The 24,477-nt window shown below is 59.5% G+C and overlaps 1 protein-coding gene across 1 annotated transcript; it reads right to left on the bottom strand.

Moving 5' to 3' along the window:
* Positions 1–604: 604 nt before the first annotated feature.
* Positions 605–23,501, bottom strand: LOC149522155 (C-type lectin domain family 2 member D-like). The gene is made up of 4 exons (XM_089771488.1): positions 23,465–23,501; positions 4,973–5,148; positions 4,170–4,273; positions 605–2,356 (listed from the first exon to the last, which is right to left on the bottom strand). The coding sequence occupies exons 1-4, from the start codon at positions 23,499–23,501 to the stop codon at positions 2,209–2,211; spliced, it is 465 nt and encodes a 154-aa protein (XP_089627614.1). The 3' UTR covers positions 605–2,208.
* Positions 23,502–24,477: the final 976 nt, after the last annotated feature.

The following is a 24,477-nucleotide window of genomic DNA, read 5'->3' as shown; positions in this document are numbered from 1 at the left end:
ATTAGCTTAGTTCGAATTAACTAATTCGATGTTAGTTCGAATTAGCGCTGTAGTGTAGACATACCCTGTAATTCACAAACATGGATGGTTTGGGAGCTGACCCCATTAAGTCCTGCCACCTCTGCTTTTGGTAGGAAACAGTTGCCCTGCATAATTTCCCCACATACTGGATTTGAGGGTGTGTTAGGGATTAAACGGCCTCTGACCAGCTACCATATGTGATTAAATCCCTTCTTCTCCTTCAGTTCTTAGTTACTGATCTGAAATACTTTCTGCCTAGTATCTTTTCTATCTAATGTCCAAAAACTCATCGAAAATGCCCTCAGCCCCTTTTCTCACTAATAATCAAATACTGACATAAAATCATCTCCGATTTGATTCCCTTTCCTCTCTAATCCATGACTGTTGATATGAAACCCCTTCAACAATCACTTTTCTCACTATGTCTTTAACATATCTATAGATATAGTCGAGATTTGTGTGCCTGTGAGGCTGTCTGCGTGTCTGTCTGCAAGTCATCTATTCAACAACTCCTCCTAAGCAGTAAGAGGTAGAGCCACAAGATTTGTTATCCTTCAGCAGCTTCCTCTTATCCTGGCTTAAAGCAAGTTCAGGGTTTCTTTGTTCAAGGAAAACAGGGAGTGTCAGGACCAGGACTGTTTTCCACCATAACATGGAAAGGGAGGGGCACAGAAAGAGGGACGCGATACCGAGAGTGGCCACAGAGGGGCAGCGAGCCCACAAGGAACAGCTATATTGCAAAGAGACCACTGGGGCCAGACGCACCACCAAAAACGTAGCCAGTAAGGCTGGGGCTCCACCATCTGGCCTGCCACCAGACCAGGTAAGTAGCCCCCCAGCCCCTGGCCTCCCCTATCAGGGATCCCCCAGCCAGATTTAGACAATGTATTTTATTACGTATTGAAACATTCACGATTAAAAGTTCAAATTATATTCAAACTATCTAAGTCCCTACCCGTGTTTTGCAGAAGTGAAATGTTCCTTACGGCAGGTACAAATAAGGTAGAAATATGTGCGCCCATTTTAAATCAAGCCATTTTGTCTGCCAGCCCATCAGATACGTTCCCTCTCCTCCCCGCCCCCTCCCCAAACCCTTTCCTCCCTCAGCCTTGGCTGCAGAGCCAGAGTCGGGGAAGAGAATAGGCCCCTCTTGGGGTTGTCCTGGAGGAGAGAGAACAGACCCTGGCTGGGAGGGGGGAGGGAACCTGGAGGTAGAAAGAACAGGCACTTGCAGGGCCGGCTGGGGGAGAGAGAACAGGCCCCCAGCCTGCTTCACCCCCCCCCCCTTCCTCAAGTCCCTGCCCTGAAGGACCCAGAAAATGACGGGGAAGTCGGCTAGTGATCAAATATTGATCTAAACCCACTGGGGATGTGACCATTTGTGTGTTCAGGGGAACGTGTCACTGCTGACACATTTACATGTGGGGGAGAGGCGGCCCGGTTGCCTGGTTGCCTGGGGAGCTCTGGCCTGCCCCCCTCATCCTGTTGCTGCCTCTGCACAGGAAGTCCCAAGGTGAAATGACTTGTTTTCCGAAAGTCCATTTGTGAATTGCTGCCAACTGGTGCTACATGGCACTGATCAGGGCAGCCTATGATGCGCGGAGCCTGCACCGCTACCTGGACCACAATGCAGCTACCCTGAAGCGGCCACGCTCTCCGCCACCCTGCACCAGCCTGCACCATTCTGGGCCAGGCTGCCTTATGCCCCCTCTACGACCGCAGGCGGCTGAGCCCCCGCGTGCACCCACCAGGCCCCTCTTTGATGCCTCCCACCACATGCACTGCAGTGTGCAGCTGGAGGAGGCGGCGTGGGCAGAGCTCTCGCCTGCTGTGCTGCTCCACGTGGCTGCTGGCTGCAGACGAACCCCGCACTAGCCCAGACCTTGTGGGCTCCACTGAGAGTTCTCGGAAGCAAAAAGCTTCTGCAGGGAGCGCTCGGGCAGGAAGCACTGAGGCTGGTGCCGTGGCTCTTGACTCAGGGACGAGCGAGGTGGGAAAGGCTGATCTGAGCAGTTCCACTGGCAGGGAAAACAGGCAGCCGTGGGGAGAGGACGAAATGTGCAAACCGCTTTTCTGCCTTTCACCTAGAGAGGCTCAGAGCAGCCCCTGACACTCTGGAAAGGCTCAGGTACGATGCTGAAAAAAGACCAGTCCAGCTTCCCCAGGGCCAATTGTCCAACACTCCTGTTACAAAACTCCTCCTGCTGGAGTCTCCTTAGCTGCTGTAAGTGCATCGGGTTTGCTGCAGATCCAGTGTCCCTCACTGGCGCATCGCAGGCTGCTGACCCTGTTCTCGTTCAGATACGCGCAGTCGCCATCTCCTCCGATCCCGAACCTGCAGGGCAGAAGCCAGGGAGCGGGTGTGAGGCAGGAGCCGGGTGTTTCCCGTTGGTCACAGACAGGGGGCGACACTCGCACATTCCCAGCCCCTCAGATCCCTTCCTGCACCCGCAGCAGGCGCCAGTCCTGCCCCCAGCCGAAGGGGGCAGTTCCACAGGGGGCAGTGGGGCCAGGCGAGGTTCTAAGAGGAACTGGCCTCCCTGAAGCATTTACGCCGAGGGGATGTTTTAACCCCAGTTCCTGCTCCCCACCCAGCTGCCCCAGCACCCAAACTGCCCTGAGCATTGGCTCCAGGGGAGCAGCAGTGACACCGCACAGAAGAGCTGGGGCCAGGGCTCATCCAGCACTTGCCATCAGCTCTCAGGCCAGGCGCCCAGCAGACCAGGCTGCGCTGGGGAGGCTGGAGCTAAACTGCAGCAGCACAGACCCCGGGGCCATGGCGTGACCCAGCCGCTCACACCCAGCTTCCCACCAGAGCTGGACCCAGCACGACCCACCAGGGCACAGGGCGGGATCCCGGCCCACAGGCAAACCCTCCCCCACTGACCCATCCTGGCTACTCAGTGGCAGGTGCCGGGCTGGGAGGAGGCCCAGCACCACTCTGGGCAAGCTGGGATCTCCCCACCCCCAGACCTCCAGCCTCTGGCTCTGGGTGGGCCAAGACGTGTCCCAGAGCCAGGCTAACCCAGCCCCCACCCACCTGATCACATGGCTGAGGGAGCAGGCGGGGAGCCACCAGCACCCTGCCAGCAGAGCTGGGTTGGGATGGCAAGGAGGTAACCCAGAGCATCGTGGGTGGTGAGTGGGGGCCTCCTGCCATGTGCCCACCTCTCCTGCTTATCTAAGACTGAACAGGGGGAATAATCAGGCCCAATAGAGAGGAGGCTGCTTAACTTGTGAAAGGGACGAGCAGAACAACTACTGGCATAAGAATTTGCATGGAGCATGTTTCTTTGCGTATTAGGATTAGCTGGCGTGTTTTGCTTTGTCTTAGTAACTTGCTTTGAGCTGAGTGATTTCACTTGCAATTGTGTCGGTTAATTCTGGTCATTACCACGGTTTGCCTGGCATTGAAGTTGATTCTAGCCGTCTAACATCCATGAGCCTCAGAAAGCACGAGCGACCCTCCAGTCACGTGGTGCAGAGGTAAATGTGAGCACTGGGTTACACACTGTTGGCTGTGCTGCACTTTCATTGCCGTGTTCCTTCAGAACTCCCTCCTGAAGTGACACGTACCCAGGCAACACGGGGAGAGCTGAAACCCTCCAGCATTATTGGGTTTTCTGCCTTTGTAGCCCCTCTCATCTCGCTGGGCTTCTCACAATCACACACCTGACCAGCATGGGGAGGTTGGTGGCACTTCCCTATTGCTGTGCTCTCGGGGTCAAGCAGGGAATTTCTATCTAGAGATTTCATGGTGCAGCTTGTGGTGAGATTTTCACTCCCCACCTCACCCCCAGCAGTGTGGCCTAATCTGCCATTCTAGGATTCACACCCTGCGATTGGCTCAGGTGGGGGTTGGGTATTTGAACCCACCCAGCTCCCACTGAAATCAGACTCTCAGGCACCCAGAACTTAACACTGTCCAGCCCTTTCCATGTTGATGCCTGGTTAGAGTCAGACAGACGAGGAGGCTTTGGCCCATCACCAAGCGAGAGACACCGGCTGGCACCCGTCACTATCACCCCGAGTGCTCTTGGGCTGCTCCCACAGCACCAGCTGGCGGCTCGGCCTGAACTGGGCACCTCACACACCGGGGACCCAAAGCCCAGGGAGCTCACAGAGAGGGGAGGGGGGCAAAGACTCACCAGTTGTTGAATTCGGTGCCATTGGCCCATTTCCAGGGCTGTCCTGGGTCCCTCCAGAGGCTGATCCAGTGGTCGAATTTGCCTTTGTAGCGCAGCAGGAAATCCTAGAAGAGCGGAGGGGGGGGGGGTGTCAGGGCCTGAACCTGCTGCTCCCCAGCTCTGGGCAGGGAATCCCAGGGGAGCACAAAGGGGTCTGAGTGTTCCCAGGGGGTGGCTGGGGATTTGCCCCTCCCCCTTGCCCAACTCTAGGTAATTCAGTATTAACCCCCCACCAAATCCAGCTCCCCCCACCCCGACCTCCCCAGGGCTGGGGCTGCTCTTGGGAACTGCTGGGTCCAAGCTCCCCCAACCTCCCATGCCGGGCCAGGCTCTGTGTGAAACCCTCCCCTGACAGGGCAACTGGGCTCCCTCCAGCCCTCCCCAGGGAAGGGAAAGGAAAGGCCCAGCTGATCAGTGCAAGGGATGCTGGGAGGGGCCAGGCCTAAGAGGACCCTTCCCCCACCCTCAGCTGGCTGCTCTTCCCCTACCCAGGGGCACTGGCTCTTCCAGCCGCTCTGGGGTCTCAGCCCCCTCCAGCCCCAGGCAGCCCAGCAGACACTGGGGCAGCCCAGCCCCAGAGGGGCGTCTCCTGCTGAGAGGCCTGACAGTGGCTGATCCTCTCCCCCCCTCCACCGGTCACTGACACCAGAGGGCCCTGGGCCCAGCCCGGCCGGGCAGTCAGTGGCTGGAAAGTCCATTGGCTCTGGGCTGCTCCTCCCACGCAGGGCAGAGCCCAGGCCTGGCCAGTGTGATGAGTCTCTCACCATTTCCTGCTTGTTGTCGATCCCAGCCAGGGAAGCCCCCAGGGCAGAGCAGCGGCTCCGGCTGTAGGTCCAGTTCCCTTCCCCCTCGGAGAAATAGAAGCATTTCCCCTGGTAGCCCACCCAGGTGTCCAGGCACGCGGGGCCCTGCACAGCTGGAGAGCGGCCAGATAACGACACTGAAATGAGACAAGAACAGGTGGAGTGAGAGGGGACCTGCGCCCCAGGCTGCTGAGACTCCTCTGACCTTGGCAGTGCAGGGGAGGGCAGGAAGAGGGGACATGAAGGAGCCAGGGGAATGCTGGGAATCCAGCCCCCAAGGGCGTTACCTGTCTCTGGTCTCACTGGGCCACTGTCTCAGTTCACGTTCAACAGGGAAGCAGATGACCAAGGGCTCGTGTAGCCCCCCAGGCTGCGGGTCAGAGCAGGAGGTGAGCAGGGCAGGGGGCGGGGGCCAAGGTCAGGGCTGGCAGCCAGCAGGAGAGCGACGATGGGTAGGAGGCGGGTTCAGCAGGGTTGGCCAGGCCAGTTCCCCAAGTTGCTCCACTCGCCTGGGCTGCCGGGCTGCCCAGGAGGGGGCTGAGGGGAGGATGGAACAAACTCCCTGCCCTTCTCCAGGCTGAGCGCCCGCTGCCCGGAGCTCCCAGCGCAGCCAGATGCAGGGTGAGGAAGACACCTGGCGGGAGATGTTTGCAGGGCAGGAAGGGACACGCCCAGCCCGGGGGCAGGGACAGCTCAGAGCAGCCCAGGCACAAAGGTATCCCTCTGTTGAATGTGTGACAAAAAGGCGAATAACAGATGAAAGCAACTGAAAAAACTTTAAAAAACAATGGACAGTCCTGAAGCACTTTAGAGGCTCTCATGAGCTGTTGTGGGGACAACCCACTTCTCAGATGGTGCCCATGAAAGCTCATGAGACCATCTACATGTTTTGTTAGTCTCCAAGGTGCTGCACGACTAGTCATTTAAGTTTTTCCAGAGGACAGGGGTATAAAAGTTGGCTCATTCACAGCAGCTGAGAGGGAGGTAAAACTACCAAGAGAGGAAATAGTCTTTATAGTAAGATAACAAATTTAAATCATCATTCTGTCCTATTTGGATTGTATTGAAATTGCAAATGAATTGCGGTTCTGCGGTTTCTCTTTATAATCTAGTTTTGAAGGGTTTTTTTGTAGAACATACATATTTTTATTATACACACACACTCTCTCTCTCTGGGTATGTCTACACTGCCACCCTAGTTCGAACTAGGGTGGCTAATGTAGGCATTCGAACTTGCAAATGAAGCCCGGGATTTAAATATCCCGGGCTTCATTTGCATGTTCCCAGGCGGGCGCCGTGTTTAAATGCCCGTAGTTCGAACTACCTGCCTGTGGCTACACGCCGAGCTCCCATGCACAGGGGACAGCCACTCCCGGCATGGTCAGGAGAGTCACTAGCGCTGCGGGGCCCTGCGCTTCCCAAGTTAAGGATGTTAGCAAGGAGTCGACTACCAGTAAGCATAAGCTTACTCGCTCCCCTCCCCCACCCTTTGCTGCTTCATTATGACAGGCAGCAAGAGGGGTCAGGGGAAACTGGAGCCAGTGCTGGGGGAGCCAGCTTAGCACTCTGTTCCTACCAGCCCTGTCTCTGTGGTGCCACATGCCCCCACTCCTGCTACCTCTAGTAAGAGCAGTGGGCGGGAGAGGGGAGGCTGCTGTCAGTCAGCCCCTTGTCTGCAGGGGTCCCAGCAGGGAGCTGGTCTCCCCCATGGACAGGGGCTGCTCCCACCAAGCAGCACCTGTTCACAGAGGCCCGCACTGGCTGTGAACAGGGATGGATGGACATTTCCCAGGAGCCCCCCTATTCCGGGGACAGGCCTAGCCTGTGGCCACAGTAAGCCAGCCCTTGTGGTTCCTGACTCCCACTGGCAGTTTACACTAATTCGCAGTGAGGGGGTCCACAGACACAAAAGGATTTAGACTGAGACAAGAGATGGGAACCAACCCCCTTGAGTTCTTTCAGTGACACTGTGTGTGCAGAGGAGCCTCGGCGTGGCTGTGTCTCGACGGGTATCTAACCACCTGGCTGGGACCAGCTGAGCTACACAGGCTCCCAGGGTTAAGGTCACAGCAGCTGGTGATGAGGCCTGGAAATGGCAGCAGCCCCTCAATCAGCAACAAGCCGTGAGCGGCAGGGTGTTTTCATGGGCAGGCCAGCTTTGGGACTTTGCAGTCCAAGGGCCCAGCCCCACCCTTTCAACACACCCAGCTCAGAGCTGGAGGGAACATTTTTAGGTTTAAACTTTTTGAAACTTTGGAGCCAGAAGGGAAAGTAACAACCCAACCCATCCCCCACCCCATTCCAGCAGCCTCAGGGTGCATCTACATGGCAGGGTTTTTCTGGAAAAATGACACTTACGTCCACACTGCAATTGTGTTCTTGTGACAGGTAATCAAAAGAACAGAGGGTTTTTTCTGACAGTAGTAAACCTCATTCTAAAGGAAGATGCCTTTTTCAGAAAAAGACGTGTGTGGACAAGAAAGAGGGATTTTTTTTTTGAAAGAAGAGGCATCCGGGAAAAAGCACAGATGCCCTGGTGGCCACCCCGTCCACAGTAATCCCAAATGAAATGCTACAGAGTGTCCAATCAGTGTGGACGCTCTCTGTCGAAAAATCAGATGGTTGTTTTGGTGCACTTTGGCCATGTGGACCCGCTCTTTTGAAGAACACATTTGCTGCCGTAAGTCTAGATCAGTGTTTCTTAAACTTTTTAAGACCGAGAAACATCAAACAATACATTTTCTTTATGAGGAATACCAAGATCTGCAGGGAAATATGCAAATGAGATTGTGGATCATGCAAATGAATCCCTCATTAGTATATTTTTTGCAAAGAAAACTGGTAGTGTAGACATGGCCACAGTGTATGTGTCTGGCTAGATGCTCACTGCTTCTCTAGTATATTCTCAACACAGTATGTTGCCTTCTCCCCTGAAAAAGATCCCGTGTCCTTCTTATAAGCATAACTAGCTTCATCTGCTGACACCCCAGCTCCCTCTGTGCTGTTGGTTTATATTGTAGGAACAGGTCAATCCCACTTCTCTAGCCACGTGTTTCTGCACCTTTCGTTCTTTGCTAGACGCCCCTCAGATCCCTGGCAGCTGCCTCATCCCTAAGCTGGGCAGCCTGATGCTCTTAGTTGCTCCTCCTCTGGTCCCATTGCCTGGGCTTTGTCATCTCTGGCCCCTGGCTCTGAATGTTTTCCTGTTCCTCCAGGGCCCTTCACTCTAAGTCACCAGCCTCTAGATCCTGAAGAACCCATGCTCAGAGGGTCACTAATATGGTCCTTACTGATCGAGGGGTACATGTCCAGCCCTGGATTGGGATTCAACAGACCTGGGTCTACCACTTTCCAGTGGGGTCACTTTGGGCAAGACACTGTCCCTTTCTGTGCCTCAGTTTCCCCATCTGCAGAATGGGGATAATGAACCTTCTTTCCTTTGGAAAGTAGGTTGAGCGCTGCAGATGAGACAAGCTAGAGGCGCTTTGCCAATGTATCAACTGTCGTTAATGTGGGGGAAGGAAAAAACTACCAGGGAGTCGGTCCCACCTGTGTGAAAGAGTTTCTAGCAGGAGCTGATTCCAGCTCAGGACCAACATTAAAGTCTAGGAAGAGAAGGGTCCTTTATAGTGTCCATGCTAGTGCTTACACCAGTCCTGTTAACAATCCCCCCTCCCCCACACCCACCTCTTGTTACAGTGGCCTAATGTCTGAGGTGCTGAGGGAGGGGCAACCTTTATTGACCCACGAATGGGCTTGTCTGGCCTTACACTCTGCTAAGGACTGACAAGCTGGGTGGGGCCGAGGGAGCAGCCCCGGGGGCGTTACTGACCAGCCCGCTCGGCCCCAGACCCAGCTGCCATTCAGTGGGGCTCCAGGGGAACCCCTCAAACACCCAGAGGGGCCTGCCAGGGCCAGGTCATCAGCCTTGCAGGGGAGGGGTAGGTGGAGCACTGACATCACAAAGGCCTGTGGCAGGACCTCAGCCTATTGGGGGACAGGGATGACCTCACAGAGAGACTCTGACAACAGCCACTCAGGACAGAGGCGCAAGGCCGGGTCAAGCTCAGAGATTCCCGCGGTTTGGCAGCAGCGCGGCCCCTTCCCAGGGTCTCTGCGGGGCCAGGATGGAGAATTGGGACTGAGGGGCGGGGGCAGGAGGAGCCTCGTCGGCGTTTTCTACTTCCCTGCGGCCGGCAGTGTCGGACCCGGAGAGACGGTCGGAGCCTCAGAGAGGTTTGGAGCCTGCTCAGTCTGGTTCCCCTTTGCCCCTCCCCTCCCTCTGCCTCGCCTTCTTCTGCGTCTTCCCCCCCTTTCCCTGCCCCACCAAGCAGGGTGGGTGGGTGTTGGGGCAGTCGGAGGCCTCACTCAGAGCTGAGCTGGCAGAGCGCTGGGAGCCAGAGGTGACCTGGCCCGTCCTTTCGGACATCTGTTGAGCCCTCTCCCCTCCCCCTACTGCCTCGGAGCTCCAAGTCTCGCTGCGGATTGGTCAAGTGGGTGGTTACTGACAGGGGAGACTCGCGGCCTTTTGTTCTCTTTAAAACTGTTCTCGGTGAGTCGTTATTAATGGTTCCCAGCCATGCTGGAAGGGCCTAACACGTGGGTCTCTGCAGGGGTCTGTTCTGGGACGGTTCTGTTCAATCCTCATCAGTGATTGAGATCTTGGCATAGAGAGGACGCTTATTAAGTCTGTAGATGATACGAAGCTGGGAGGGTGGCAAGTGCTTTGGAGGAAGGGTCAGAATTCAAAGTGATCTGGACAAACCGGAAAAATGGTCTGAGGTAAATAGGATGAAGCTTAATAAAGACAAATGCAAAGTGCTCCCCTTCGGAAGGGACAATCCACGTCACACACACAGAACGGGAAGTGACTGTCTAGGAAGGAGTCCTGCAGAAAGGGATCTAGGGGTCAGAGTGGACCACAAGGTAAACAGGAGTCAAAAGTGTGACACTTGCAAAAAAAAGCAACTATGATTCTGGGAGGCACTAACAGGAGTGTGGTGAGCAAGACAGGAGAAGTCGTTCTTTCGCTCTACTCTGCGCGGATTAGGCCTCACTTGGAGTCGTGTCTCCAGCTCTGGGCACCATGTTTCAGGAATGAATTGGAGAAACTGGAGAAGGACCGGGAAAGAGCAACAAAAATGTGGAACAGTTTAGAAAACATGAGAGTGAAAGAACTGGGCTTGTTTAGTCTGGAAAGGAGAAGACTGAGAGGGGACATGAGAGCGGTTTTCACGTACCCAAAAGGGTGTCACAAGGAGGAGGGAGACAAACTGTTCCCCTTGGCCTCTGAGGACAGGACAAGGAGCAATGGGCTGAAACTGCAGCAAGGGAGGTTTAGGTTGGACATTTGGAAAATGTTTCTGCCTGTTGGGAAAACTTCCTGTCAGTGTTGTGAAACACTGGAACAAATTGCCTGGGGAGGCTGCGGAATCTCCATCACTGGGGATATTTCAGAGCAGGTTGCACAGACACCTGTCAGGGATGATCTAGACGGAGCTGGGTCCTGCCGTGAGGGCAGGGAACTGGACTTGATGGCTTCTCAATGTCCCTTCCCATTCTACTGTTCTGTGATTCCCAGACCAGACGGATCAGTCCCAGAGCAGCAGGGCTTGCGGGGGAGGTGTGTGCGTGTCGGCAGGAGGGGGAGTGATCAAGCTGTTTCTCTACCTACCTATCTCTGGGCAGTTCCCGAGTCTCTCTAAGGGCCAGGGCTGCTCACACACTTGCTGGCGGTGCCCATGAGCAGTGGCTGGGCTGTGGCTGGTTGTACAGCTCTGGGCTCTGATTGTTCAAGTGTCCCAAGGTGCTGGCTGGGGGCAGGACACCAGCCGTGTGGGGGGAGGGGACGGTGATGCCACAAAGGCCTGGGGGGGAAGGAGCTGGGGGGGGCTGAGTTCATGGAGATTCCCTGACATCAGCTGCAAGGCAGGGCAGCCTCAGAAATATCCCCCCCTCCCCAGCCCTTTCTTGCTGTGTGGGAGCCCCCAAAGAGGCGGGGCTGGAATCGCTCTGAGACCGACCCCTCGGGGGTGACCTGGGCCAGCCCTTGGGACATCCCCTGAGACCTCTCGGCCGCCCCCTCTCCCAGTCTCACTGCTGATTGGCTGAGCAGGGGGCCATGGCGAGGGAGGAGGTTTCCCAGCGGTGACCCCGGCTCCTCTTCCTTTGCAGGCTCCGCACGGCGGGGTCTGGCCTCGGGCCGGCCCTGCGGGGGGACCTGCGGGCAGAGCCCCACACGGGCGCGCAGACAGCGGGGAGGTGAGCATGGGCGAGCAGGGGGAGGCTGTTTTCCTTCAGCACTGGGGGTGGGGGTGGGAAAGGGGAGACAGGGACCCTTGGGCAGGGCTGTGTTGGGCCCTTCCCCCTCCAGGGTCAGGGCTGGGAGTGGAAGTTGATCTCAGGGCCTGGCTGGTTCTGGGAACAAGAACCTCAAATCCCATCCCCTCCCCCTCACAACTCCCCCCTCCCCCTACTATGGGATCCATCCACATTGCCCTAGCCTGGAGAGACAAGGCCCTTCCTAAGAGCCAGGCCCCATGGATCCGACTCGCTCCCCTGAGCACCAGGGCCCAGCCCCGGGGATGGGGATGGGGGCTCGTTGGCACAGGCTGGGCACGGGTCGTGAGGAGGGAGGCGCCTGGCCCAGGGGGGTTGGGAGCAGGACTCTGATGGGCCCCGTCTCCTCCCTTCCATCCCAGCTCAGCACACCCCCAGTAGGGAGCTCGGGACCCAGCTGGGACGGTCCCTCGGGGGCCCAGCCGAGGACACCGGCCAGCCTGCCAGCGAAGGGGCTGACCCCTCTGCCCACTGCTGCTGGGCCAGAGGTGAGGGACCCCGCTGGGCAATGGGCTGCTAGAGCAGACACCGGCAGATGCCAGGCCGGGGGCCCTGTGGAAATGACCCGCCCAGGCTCCCACCTGCAATGGGAGTAGGGTTACCAGGTGAGTAAAAAAATATCGGACACACTTGATCTCAGATGAGGGTGGGGGGCCGGGCGGGGAGGGAGGCAGGGCTGGCCGGGGGAGGGAGGGGGGTTGGGGCGGCCAGTGGGAAGCAGGCCTGACGGGGGGGGGAACAGGTCGGGGGCAGCGGGACTGGACGGGGGAGATGGGGGGGAACCAGTCGATGGGAATCAGGGCTGGGTGGGTTAGGTGCAGCGGGGCTGGCCGGAGGACATCGGGGGGCGGGGGGGAGAACTGGCTGCCGGAAGCAAGGCTGGCGGGGGCAGCGGGGCTGGCCGGGGGACATCGGGGGGGCGGGGAGAACTGGCTGCCGGAAGCAAGGCTGGCGGGGGCAGCGGGACTGGCCGGGAAAGATCAGGAGGAGAAGTGGGGAGAACCGGCTGCCGGGAGGGTTGGGGGGAGCGAATCGGCCGGCGGGGAGCGGGACGTAGCCGGGCATGTGCAGATCCCAGGGCGCTGCCTGTTCCGCACACGGTCCCGGCGCAGCGCCAGTGAGTTCTGCTGCGTCACACCAACCAGAGGCTCCCAGCGCCGATCGCGCCCCCTCCCAGCTCCTCCCCCCCACCAGGCTTCCGTCGGGCGCCCAGCCGGAAAACCAGAAAGTCCCGACATTGCTCATGCCCGGTGAGTTCTGACTGTTCTCACCGGGCAGAGGGCACAAAAACTGGACTGTCTGGTCGAACACTGGACACCTGGGACCCTGAATGGGAGCCCTGGGGCAGCCGGATGCTGTGGGGGAACAGCTGGCATGGGCGGGGGGAGGCGGTAGCAGCTCCTGCAGTGATAGGCCAGAGGGGTCTGGCCCTGGGGGCCCTAGAGAGGCGCCGCCCAGGGCCAAGCCCCCACTGCCCCCTGGGTCCCGGGCCCCGCATATGACAGGCCCTTGCTGTCTTGGGACAGGAGGAGCCCGGCCACGGGGATGCACCAGCTCCCCCACCCCCAGCTTGGCTCCAGGGCCGGTGTTGCCTGCAGGGAAGGAGCTGCCAGCGGGAGTAGGAGCATCAGTCGGAGCTTTTCCTGCTCACGCCGGGACTGGAGCCACAGACCCGACCCGGCCCTGGACCGGGCACCAGGGGAGAAGGAGGAGCTGCCCCTCCCCCCCGCGGGGGATAGAACCTCCCCTCCCCCATCTCCTGTCCCTGGACAGGGACCTGCACAGTCCAGTGAGTCAGGGCCAGCTTATGGACTGTAGCCATTGGGCTGCACAGCCCTGACTAAAGGAGCAAGGTACCGACACTGGCCATTGGGCCACACTGGTTGGACTAAATGGGCAAGAAACTGACCTTGGCCATTGGGCCAAACTTCCCTTAGAAAAGGGGCAAGGTACTGACTCTGGCCATTGGGCCACACTGCCCTTAGAAAAGGGGCAATGTACTGACTCTGGCCATTGGGCCACACTGCCCTTAGAAAAGGGGCAATTACTGACACTGGCCATTGGGCCACACTGCCCTTAGAAAAAGGGCAATGTACTGACTCTGGCCATTGGGCCACACTGCCCTTAGAAAAGGGGCAATTACTGACTCTGGCCATTGGGCCACACTGCCCTTAGAAAAGGGGCAATGTACTGACACTGGCCATTGGGCCACACTGCCCTTAGAAAAGGGGCAATGTACTGACACTGGCCATTGGGCCATACTGCCCTTAGAAAAGGGGCAATTACTGACTCTGGCCATTGGGCCACACTGCCCTTAGAAAAGGGGCAATTACTGACTCTGGCCATTGGGCCAAACTGACCTGAGAAAAGGGGCCAATACAGACTCCACCCACTAGGCCGCTCTGCCCTAAGGCAAGCTCTGCCAGAGGGAAGCTGGAAGCCTGCAGGCTTTGTGGCGGGAGAAGCTGCCGTCCCCTCGGAACCAGGCGCGGGCTGGACCCAGCGACCCGACGGAGACGATTCCAGCCCAGAGACGGGGCGTGTCACGGCGCAGACTGAAGACTAAACAACCCGCCCAGCAGCCAGGACCAGGCGAGGTCACACACGGGACCAGGGCAGCAGAGGAGGAAACCGGTCGACCAGGACAGAGAGGGACCTGCTGAACCTCGGGGACCTGCTGAAGCTGGAACAGACGAAAGGGCCTCCCCGTCGCGCCGCTTCCCCCAGACACGAGCTCGGGCTGCCGGTGCCCTTCAGCCAGGACGCCGGGCACAGAAGCCCCAGCAACCGCGGCGCCTTGCAGCCCTGCCCTGGGCGTCGGAGACCTGGCCAGGCCCTTCCCAGGGAGACTCCCATCCAGTGCAGATGCCTACGGCGGAGGTGGGGAACCTCAGGCGTGGGGGCTGGATGCAGCCCCGGCTGGCGGGGATCCGGCCCCTGAAGGTCGGGGCTCCCCCCTGCACTGGGGGCCCACACTGGGGAGGGGAGGGGGGCTGTTTCTCACTTGTGTGCAGCCCCCCATAGATTTTTCTGTGGGTCAGTGGCCCCGACCCAACAAAGGTTCCCCACCCCTGCTCTGTGGGGGGTAAAGATCCCTGGGAACCTGACTAGGGCCCCACCCATTTCACAGCCAGGAGACGTGCACTGGGGGGCTGGGATGGTGGGGGGGAGAGGAGGGGATGGGGGGATGGCGAGGGGAGTCTGAGCTCCCCACATGGCGAGGGGCCTGGGGCATCAGCTGCTCCCTGACCTGGCTGGGATGGGAGAGGAGTTGTCCTGTCCAAACACGGGCACTCGCGGAGGGGGCAGATCAGAGCCACCCTGAGGGGCAGGGAGAAGTGAGGGTGGAACGGCTCTAGCTCTGCCCCACAGGCTACTGGGAAGTGAAATTGGCACTCTTGGGATGCCCCCACCCCCACTGCACACAATCCTAGTTTGGGCCAGGACCCAGCCGGTCAGAGAGCCGGGAAATTTCCCACGGAAGCCCCCGGGAGTGTGCCAGGGAGCAGCGTGGACACGGTCTGGCTGTGAAATGGGCGAGGTTGCAGGGGGACGCGATGGGGCCCTAGTTCCGGCGTATTCCCTGGAAGTTGTGGGAAAGGGTCTGCCAGAAACTCCTGGCCCTGTTGGTCTCCAGGGTCATTGGGGAATCCCCTATTGCAGCCTTTCTCCAGCTGGGGCTCCCCACCCACAAGGGGGTCCCAGGGCCAGGGGAGGGGGCTCGCGAGCAGGGTCACTGGCCGCCTGGGTTTTCCCAGCCATGACCTTGTCTTCAGGCCACAAATCTTCCTCTGGGCAGATGTTTGGAAATATTAAAAACTGTCGGATTTCTCCCGGCTTTCCCAGCTGAGTGGCTGGAGAGCAGCGGCTACTGTCTGGCCATCCGGTTTGGGGGCAGCCCCATTGACAGCAGCAGCACAGGAGGAAGGGAGGCCTGGTCCGGTGTTGCCACCCTTCCTTCTGCACTGCTGCTGGCGGGGGGGCTGCCTTTCCATCTGGGTGGCTGCAGAGCAGCGGCCCCTGGCAGGTCACCCAGCTCAAAAGTCAGCGCCACCACCAGCTGCAGCGCAGAGGGAAGGGGGCAGTGCTGCAGGGTGTGGGGCTGCCTTCTGAGCTGGGTGGCTGGAGAGCAGTGGCTGCTGGCCAGGGGCCCAGCTTAGACGACGGCGTCACTGCCAGCAGCAGCACAGAAGCAGGGTGGCTCCGTGTTATGTCACTCCTACTTCTGCACCACTGCTGGCGGTGGCCCTGTGTTCCGAGCTGGGCGCCCCAGGAGCAGCCACGACTCTCTGGTCACCCGCTCGGCCGTCAGTGCTGCCCCAAGAGCGGTGCAGCAGGAAGTGCAGGAGGGGCGGGATTGCAGCACTTCCTTCAGCACCGCGGCGGGTGTCAGCCCTGCCTCCCAAACCAGGTGACCAGAGAGTGGGTGCCACTGGCCAGGGGCTACCTCAGAGGGCAGCGCCGATACCAGCAGCAGCACAAACTAGGGGTGTCAACGTGTGTAGCTGGCTACACGATTAACCGATACATCTGGGCTTATTGGTTAATCCTGTCGCCTCCACAAACCCCTCCCCCGGCTGCCTCAGGAACAGAAGCAGCAAGAGAGGGGGAAGGTGGGAGCTGGTGTCTGCGGGGATCCAGCTATTAAGCTGCTTCCCCATGAGCACCAGATCCCATGGAGCTGCCTGGCCCGCACCATGGGCTGCTGCCTCTCATAGGGTATGTCTACACTACCCCCCTAGTTCGAACCAGCGGGGTAATGTATGCATACCGAACGTGCAAATGAAGACCGGGATTTGAATTTCCCGGGCTTTATTTGCATAAGCCGGCCGGCGCCATTTTTAAATGCCGGCTTGTTCAAACCCCGTGCCGCGCGGCTACACGCGGCACGGGCTAGATAGTTTGAACTAGCTAGCCATTCCGAACTATCTGTACGCCTCCGAACTATCTGTACGCGCGGTACGGGGTTCGAACAAGCCGGCATTTAAAAATGGCGCCGGCCGGCTTATGCAAATAAAGCCCAGGAAATTCAAATCCTGGGCTTCATTTGCACGTTCGGTATGCATACATTACCCCGCTAGTTCGAACTAGGGGGGTAGTGTAGACATACCCATAGAGATGCAGCAACACGGAGGGTGAGGGAGTCAGGCAGGAGCTGGTGCACATGGGAAGCAGCTTTTAAGACAGCTCCCCATGTGTATCAGCTCCTATGGAACCACGTCTCACCCATCCCCCTCCACTGCTGCCTCCCTATCAGCGTGGGGGCAGGGCAGTGATGAGATGAGATGTTCGGGGAACTATCTTCTAAGCCGGCTCTCCACACAGGCCAGCTCCATGAGCCCCCTTTCCTCCCTCGCTGTCTCACATAGAGGCGAGGGGGATGGGGGGCTGCTCGAGGGGAGCTGACTTAGAATCTAGTTCTCCGTGAGCACCAGTTCTGCGGAGCTGCCTGCTCCTGCCTCTCACACTCCAGTCGATGGAATTTCCATTGGCTACTCGACTAGTCGATGGGCACTTTCTGCACTTTGAACTGGACAAGGGCCCCAGCAGGGCCTCCTGTGCACTTCAAAACGGGAACTCCGTGTGCAGCCCGGGGCCAGCAGGAAGTTCCATTGACTCGGCTTTACGAGGGTCCTTCCGCTTTGAAAGGCTCAGGGTCCTGGAGGCTCTTGTGCATTTCTGAGTGGAAGCACCTGCATGGAGCCTGGAGTCAGCAGGGGACTCAGACACCTGGCAACCCCGAGGTCCATGCGGCTCTGCTCCTTTGGAGAACCCCCTTTTCACACCTTTTCCCATGAGCAGGCAGCGCCAGCACCACCAGCAGTGCAGAAGGGAGGGCGGCCTGGTGTGGCGGTGCCTCCCTTCCCTCTGCACTGCTGCGGGCAGAGGCTCTGCCTACTAATGGGGAGGCTGAGGAAGTTATAAGGGGTCAGGTGCCCAACCTGGATGGCAACCCCACCGCCAGCAGCAACGCAGGAGGGAGGGAAGCTGGTCTGGTATCGCCGCCCTCCCTGCTGTGCCGCTGCTGGCCGTGCCTCTCACTGCTCAGCTGGGCAGCTAGAGAGCGCAGGCACCATGTGCACAAGGCCGCCTGACCCAGCAGAGCCACCCTCCCTTCCGTGCCCCTGCTGGGGGCAGCCCTGCCTGCCACACTGACGCTACGTCTAGACGACAGGCTTTTGTCCACAGAATTTCTGTCGACAGATACTGTGGACAAAGCTTCTGTCAACAAAGAGCATCTAGACTACGTCCAGTTCTGTAGACAGAGCAAGCCGCTTTGTCAACATGACAGTGTAGACGCAAAGGGCAGTGGAGATGCAATAGCGCCTTCTGGCGACAGAACTCTCTCGACAAAAGGCGTTATTCCTCGTACAATGAGGTTTACAGCTGTCGACAAAACAGCGGAGTTCTGACGTTGTCAACAGAACTCAGCAGCAGTGTAGACGCAGGTATAATTGTGTCGACAAAAGTCCACTTTTGTCGACAAAACCCTGTAGTCTAGACACACCCTGAGTGGCCTGCGAGTGGCCCATGCTGGCAGGACTCCCAGCTGCAAAGTCAGCGCCAGCAGCAGCACAGGAGGAAGGGAGGCCTGGTCGGGTATCTCAGCCCTTCCTTCTGTGCTGCTGCAGGCGGTGGCGCTGCCTTTGGACCTGGGCGGCAGCAGAGCAGCGGCTGCTGTTGTGGGGCCCAGATCGGAGGGGGCCCCACTGAGCAGCGAGTGAGGGGTGGTCACTGACGGGTCCCCCAGCTGAGAAGTCAACGCCGCCCCAGCAGCAGCGCAGATGCAGGGTGGCCTGGCATGTTGTTGCCACCGTTCCTTCCGCACTGCTGCTGGCAGGGCTGCCTTCTCCGCTGGGGACCACAGAGCAGGGGCCACAGGGGAGGTGCCCAGCTCGGAGGGCAGCTCCGCTCCCAGCAGCAGCGCAGAAGGAAGGGGGTGTGGCTGCCATTGCATCCTTCCCTCTGCCCCCCTGCTGGGGGCATCGCTCCCTTCCAAGCTGGGTGGCCAGAGCGAGCGGGATCCCAGCTGTGGGGTCAGTGCCAGCAGCAGCAGCAGCGCAGGAGAAGTGGAGGCAGCGATGCCGTTGCCACCCATCCGTCTGCGCCGCTGCTGGCCAGATTGGGGGCAGAGAGCAGCTGCCCCTCCAGCCGCCCAGCTGGGGAGGCCAGGAGAGATCAGGGACATTTCTTCTTATTTCCAAACTCCGCCGGGATGGGGACCTGGGGACTGAACACGAGGCCACGGCTGGGAAAGCCCAAACGTCCGGTGCCCCTGTGAGCGACCCTCCTGCCCTCGCCTTGCCGCCCCCTTCTGGGCAGGGACCCCCAGGGGGAGAAACGCTGCACTAGGGGATTCCTCTACGACCCCGAGGACCCCCACGGCCAGGAGTTCCCGGCAGCCCCTTTCCCACCACTTCCACGGAGGAGGCGGCAGGTTCTCAGGGGAGGTTTCCCCAACTCAGAGATCTGCCTGGATGGAGAGTGGAGGAGCAAAGGGAGGGCCTGGCCAGGAACGCCCAGGGCCAGGGCAGGGCTCACACGGCAGCACCCACAGCAGGGAGTGGCCAGAGACTCCTGGGAACCGACGGGTGTGTAAAGAAACCTGCTGCTCAGCCAGGCCCAAAACTCTGTGTCTGCCAGCCACTGGGGCCAGCCCAGATGTATCCAGCCTCCCACTGACTCTGGAGTCCCTGCTGCCTTCTCCTGCATTGCCGGGAAGAGGAGAAGTGATTCGTGGTGTCCGAGAGATGCTCCTTCAGTGCCAAAATCTCCACCCAGCTCAGGTGCAGCAACAGCAGGAGCCAAGTAAACAAATTGTGAGATTGATTTAAAATAACGAGATTGAAGAGAAATAAACCGATCATTGTTTGTATGAGCCTTGCTTTCTCGGCCTTAAGCGCACGCGCGGGCCGGTCTCAGCCATTCCCTGCAAACCAGAGGACTTGAAACACTTTTACCATGACAGCCAAGGGGGAGGCTGCACCCCAGGGCCTGTGGGGACAGAGCGGTGCCAGCAGAGCCCCTCACTGGGATGCAGCCCACAGGCACAGAAGGGGTGTTTCTGTTGCTGTCACAACCGCCCCTCCCCAGGCAAAACCCTCCCAGACTCCTGGCTGGAGCAGTCATGTCTAGCAGTCAGAGCAGGGCCTGTGGATCAGAGCTGGGGTCAGGAGTCCCAGAGCAGCCCAAAGGCCGGTCTCATGGGCTCAGACTTGAAGGGCCAGAGGAACCATCATGGTCATGTGGGCTGAGGTCCTGCACCTTGCAGGTCCCAGAACCTCCCCCACCCCTCCGGCCCCAGCCCCACTCGCTCTGGCTGTTACTGACACCCTCACATTACAGCTCAGCCATATCAAGGGATGGAGAATCCCCCATTGCACAACTTGAACCCAGCCCGGGACTCTGCAGAGGGAAGCAGCCGCATCCACCCAACCCCCACGGGCTCTGCCCCTCTGGCCCCTTGACAAGCCCTTCCCCCCCCAACACGGGGTCAGTAGGAGCAGGCGTGTTCTGGCCGGAGCCCCCAGCCACACGGCGGGGAAAGAATTGTCTGAGCAGCTCAGCACTGGGGAGCCCACGTTTCCCTCTGCGCAGCGCGGGGCAGCCGGTCCAATTCCTCCCACCCATGTCAGTCCAAGGGCCGCCGATGGGAGCTGGCAGCACAAACGCTCCCATTCCCGCCCCGTCGCCTGAGCCCCTGTGTCCCTGGGCCCAAGCCCTGGGCCCTGCTGGCCGAGGAGCAGGGACTCCGACCGCCACACGCTGAGCCCCCAGGAACAATCCCCGCCCTGGGCCCCTTCCTAGCAGCCCTGGCGTCTCTCCCCTCACGCGGCCTGTGGGCATGGCCCGTCCGAGGGCCTCCCTGGCCACGGCTGCTGCTGGAGGCTCCTGCCCCCTCGGCTCCCCTGGGCCTGGAGCTCCCTGCGCATCCTCCTCCTCCTGCAGTCGGCCTGGCCTGAGCGGCTCCAGAGGCTTTTCTACTCCGCTCCCTCGGGGGGCAGGCCCAGCAGGACGGGGGGGCTGATTCTCAGGGCAGGGTTGATGCCCCCCCAGCCCCCGGTCATCTGAAGCAGGGGGCTGAGCCCGCCAAAGCTCATGATCCCACCTGCATGTTTTATTGGTCTGTAAAGTGCTACCAGGCCATTTGTTGTGTGACCAGAGCGAGGGCTGAGGAGGAAGGTCCGGCCTGGGGCTCACAGCCGGTTGTGCTGGGGGTGGGTGAGGCAGAGGATGCAGGCCAGGCAGAGGCCTAAGAGGGTCTGTCCATGGCCAGAGAGGGGATCCCAAGGAGCGACTGTCTCGAGTTGCAGCTGGGGAGCTCTGGGGTGGGTATTAGGGGAAACGATTTCACTGAGGCTGGTGAAACGCTGGAGCGGGAGGCCTGGGGAAGGGGGGGAATCTCTGTCCTGAGAGGATTTTAAGGCCAGACCGGACAAAGCCCTGGCTGGGGTGAGTGAGTTGGGCTGGGCCCTGTTCTGAGCAGGAACAGGACGAGCTGACTCCTCAGGGCCCCTCCAGGCCAGTGATTCTAGGACTCTGCACAGGGGCAGAGAGGGGGGTCCCAGGAGAGGTTCCCAGTCGCACCAGGCCTAGAGGCTAGAAGAGGGATGTGGGGGGTGCACTGGGCACTGGAACTAGGACGTGGTTTCTCCTGGGCGTGTGTGTTGCTTTTGCTCACACTCAGCTGAACGGCAACATTTCCTCCACCATCATCATCAGACTAGTGAACACAACAGCCCCGACCTGCTCCCGGGGGGATGCTCAAAGGAAGCACCAGAAACCACGTCGGCTGGTCCAGCTGCCCCCGAAACACAGACCGGGTGTGAAGATTTTCTACCTGTTAACTCTGCATCCTGAACCATCAGTGCACACACAGCCCAGCACTGCCTGTGCCCCCCGTCCAAACCCCACCCCCGTCTCCCACAGCCTAGAAACTTCCCCACCCAGACACCCCCATGAGACCAGCTAGTCTCCTATTATCAGTCACCAACCCCCCATGTACCTGAAAAACTGCCAGTCTGTGCCCCACACACACAGCCCCCTCTGCCAGCCACTGCCCCACATCCCTGACTACCTGCCAGTCTGAGCCCCACAGACAGAGCCCCCCTCTGCCAGCCCTTCCCCCATGTCCTTAACTAACTGCCAGTCTGTCCTCACAAACAGCCCCTCTCTGCCAGCCTCTGCCCTATGTCCCTGACTATCTGTAAGTTTGTGCCCCACAGACAGAGCCCCCCCTGCCAGACCCGGTGGTACAGGGTGTACAAGGCTCATGGCTAATTTGCCCTCCCCCCTGGCTTCTCTCCATGGTTGGTGAGAGGCTCCCCCTGCACCCTCCCACATAAGACCCGGCTCCCAGGGCCAGGCTGTGACGGGCGAAGGGGTCACCGCTCCCTGCTGTGTCCTGTCCAGCCACAGGCCGTGGGGGAGCCACACCCGGCTGGAGTCCTCCCGCCCTGAGCCGGAGCTGAGCCGGGGGGTCAGACGCTCCCTGAAGCACCCAGGAGAACATGGACAGTAAGTGGGGTAGGGGGCCGTGGTCGTGGGGAGCTGCCGCACTCAGGGGGGCTGGGGAATTCCCGGAACCTCGACCCCCAGCGAAATCTCCCCCGACATTCCCAAGAGGAGCGGGCAGGGAGAAATCTCTGCTGTCCTGATCACGGGCATGGAAACCTCAGCCCTGCCCCCGCAGACACACACACAGCGGGAACCCAGAAATCATCTCTCCCTCCCCTCTCAGTGTTCAGTCCCTTCTCCCCCCCAGCCTGAGTTCCTGCCTCCCCTCCTCTGCCAGGCTGTTCGCTGCCTCTTCTTGTCTTTGCAAAATATACTGTGAGGCAGAGACTTTTGTGGGTTTTCCTGCCTCCATCCACAGTCTGGGGGCCTCTGGATACCCCTGTCCCTGCTCCTCCCGATGCAGGATGATTTAGCTCATCCTAACATGTCACAGTGTCGGCCTGTTTACCCCCCTGCACTCTGAGAACTTTCTAGATCCCCCCTCCCTCCAGGGAACGTGGTTCCCAGCCTTGGGCTCTAAGTGCGGATTCTTACCATGTCCACCTGTGATGCCTGCAGGGAAGATGTGACGTTGCGGGGTCTGTGTTCACTCTGTTTGCCTGGTGGTGCTGTATGTGAGTCTACTGTCCTGTGCTGTTCTGTAATATCTCTGTGTGTGTGCATGCCTCAGTTTCCCTGGGCACTGCAACACGGCTTGGCCGAGGAAGGGGAAGGCTGGACATGACTCACTGTGGAGGTGAATGTGTCTCTCCTGTCCTGAGTCTCGTGTCCTGAGGACCAGGGGGCCGCAGACAAGACCTTCGACCGGGAAGGGGAACAAAGGGGCGGGCGGGGCTGACTCCAGGATGGTGACGAGGATCTGGGGGGAAGGGTCAGTCTTAGTTGGGTTAGGATGAGGGAGGGGGATTGAGCAGGAAGGGGGGAGCCGGGCCCAGAGCCCTTTTCCCAGAGAGGAATGGTCCTGCCTGCTCCTGGTCCCTGTGTTAATAAAGATCCCGCGCTGCGCTGTGTCCTGTGAACCGATAAACCTTCAGTTCGACTTGCCGGTGAAAGTCGTGTCTGGCTGCGGATGGGGGTGCAGGCCGGTGACTCCCCCACAGCCCGTGACAGAAGAAAAGAGCCAGGATGGGAGAGATGGGGCCTCCTGTCTCCTTTCCCCAGCCAGAGTTAACAGGGCTCCCCCCCCCCTCCTTTGAGCTTCTGCGGAGATAAGTGAAGGTGCCCGGCTGCAGGGTTTGTGCTGGGGCTTGAGGATTAAACCTGAGCTGTCTGCTCAGTGGCAACCCCCGCAGGCCCTTCCATAGCCCGGCCGGCAGAGCGAGGGCTGTAGCGGGTGCTCAGCTAGTGACTGTCGGTGGCTGGCTGGACTCTGGCTCCAAGGGGAGCGTCTCCTCCCTCCCCTAGCTGGGCAGAGTGAGAGGAGAGAGGAAGGGCTAGGGGGCTCCCAGCCGGAACCCAGCTGCAGCCAATACACCTGGACCTGTGGGTGCCTGGACATGTCCCTTCCCTCACCCCCTGGACCCAATCCTGCTGTAGCTGGGATCTTCCATGGCCCGGTCACCACTTCCCAGCCCGAGCCCCCAGGCCCAGACCTACCCGGGAAGACCCCTCTACCTGGCTTGAACCCAGCCATGGTCGGTCTTCTCACACCTGTGGTGTGTCCCTTCCCCTGGCCCAACCTAGCCTGGGACCGGCCCTGGTGTGGCTGGGGAGGGAGGTCTGTCCTGGGACCCAGCAGCAGGGGAACCCCCAGACACTGACCCAGCCCTTGTGGCTGCCGACTCTACCTGGGAGCGGGGCCCAAAGGGGACACCTGTTGCATAAATTGCTAGTTTCGTCCCCTGGGGGCTAGTTCAATTTGCTTCAAGAAGAGAGTCACACTTTCAGGCTGGGTCCAACTCTATTTTATTGTTTGCAAACAAGTTCGGCCGAGGAGCTCAGTGCTCAAAGCAAGGTCGACCTTGAGCATCGCCTGAGCTGAAACTTTTATAGATTTCACATTCCTTCTGGTCAGCGTGTCGCAACGTGATTGGTCACTGCAAGTTTACTCAGTTCCCTGGCAGAAAGTTTAGCAGCATCTAAGACATGCGCAATCAGCTAAATGATACGTGCTGTTTCGAGCTTAAGCAATGGAGGGGAAGAAGCACACTTAGTTTTTACTACACCCTGGCCCGTGAGCCCCCTCCAGCTGGCCACAACCCTTCCCGTGTGCTCCCCCGCAACTCTCCCTTTCCCCGCCTGTGGCCCCCCCTCCCGCGGCCAGCCACCCCCGCCTGTGTTCTCTCCCCTGCAACGCCCCTGCCTGTGAACCCCCCCTTGCCTGGCTGTCCCCCCCCACCTGTGTGCCCCCGCCCCCAACCTCCACCCTCTCTTCTCCTCCCCCGGGCCTATTTCCTTGGCCTATTTTGATTGCCAGTCTGCCCCTGGCCACTAATCCCCACCCAGGGACAGATGGTGCCTGAGGGGAAGAGTCTCAGATCGGGGGCAGTAAATCTCTTCGCTCTGTCACTGGCCGGTGGGATGAACCTCAGGAGCGAAAGCCGAGACCTCAGGGCTGCTCCCCACTCAGAGCCGGGCGCCCCTGCAGGCAGGAGAGTCCCTGAGTCACT

The sequence above is a fragment of the Pelodiscus sinensis genome, chromosome 19 (genome assembly GCF_052426305.1).
Source record: "Pelodiscus sinensis isolate ZL-2025 chromosome 19, ASM5242630v1, whole genome shotgun sequence".
NCBI classification, from domain to species: domain Eukaryota; kingdom Metazoa; phylum Chordata; order Testudines; family Trionychidae; genus Pelodiscus; species Pelodiscus sinensis.
This window is presented reverse-complemented; position numbering and strand designations above follow the sequence as displayed.

Excerpts from the sequence above, each read along its gene's own strand:
- LOC149522155 (XM_089771488.1), bottom strand. The coding sequence starts at position 23,501 with ATGGCTGGGTTCAAGCCAGGTAGAGGGGTCTTCCCGG. Across the intron at positions 5,149-23,464 it reads AGGTAGAGGGGTCTTCCCGG|TGTCGTTATCTGGCCGCTCT; the intron begins GTAGGTCTGGGC and ends GTCTCATTTCAG. Across the intron at positions 2,357-4,169 it reads GGCACCGAATTCAACAACTG|GTTCGGGATCGGAGGAGATG; the intron begins GTGAGTCTTTGC and ends TCTGCCCTGCAG.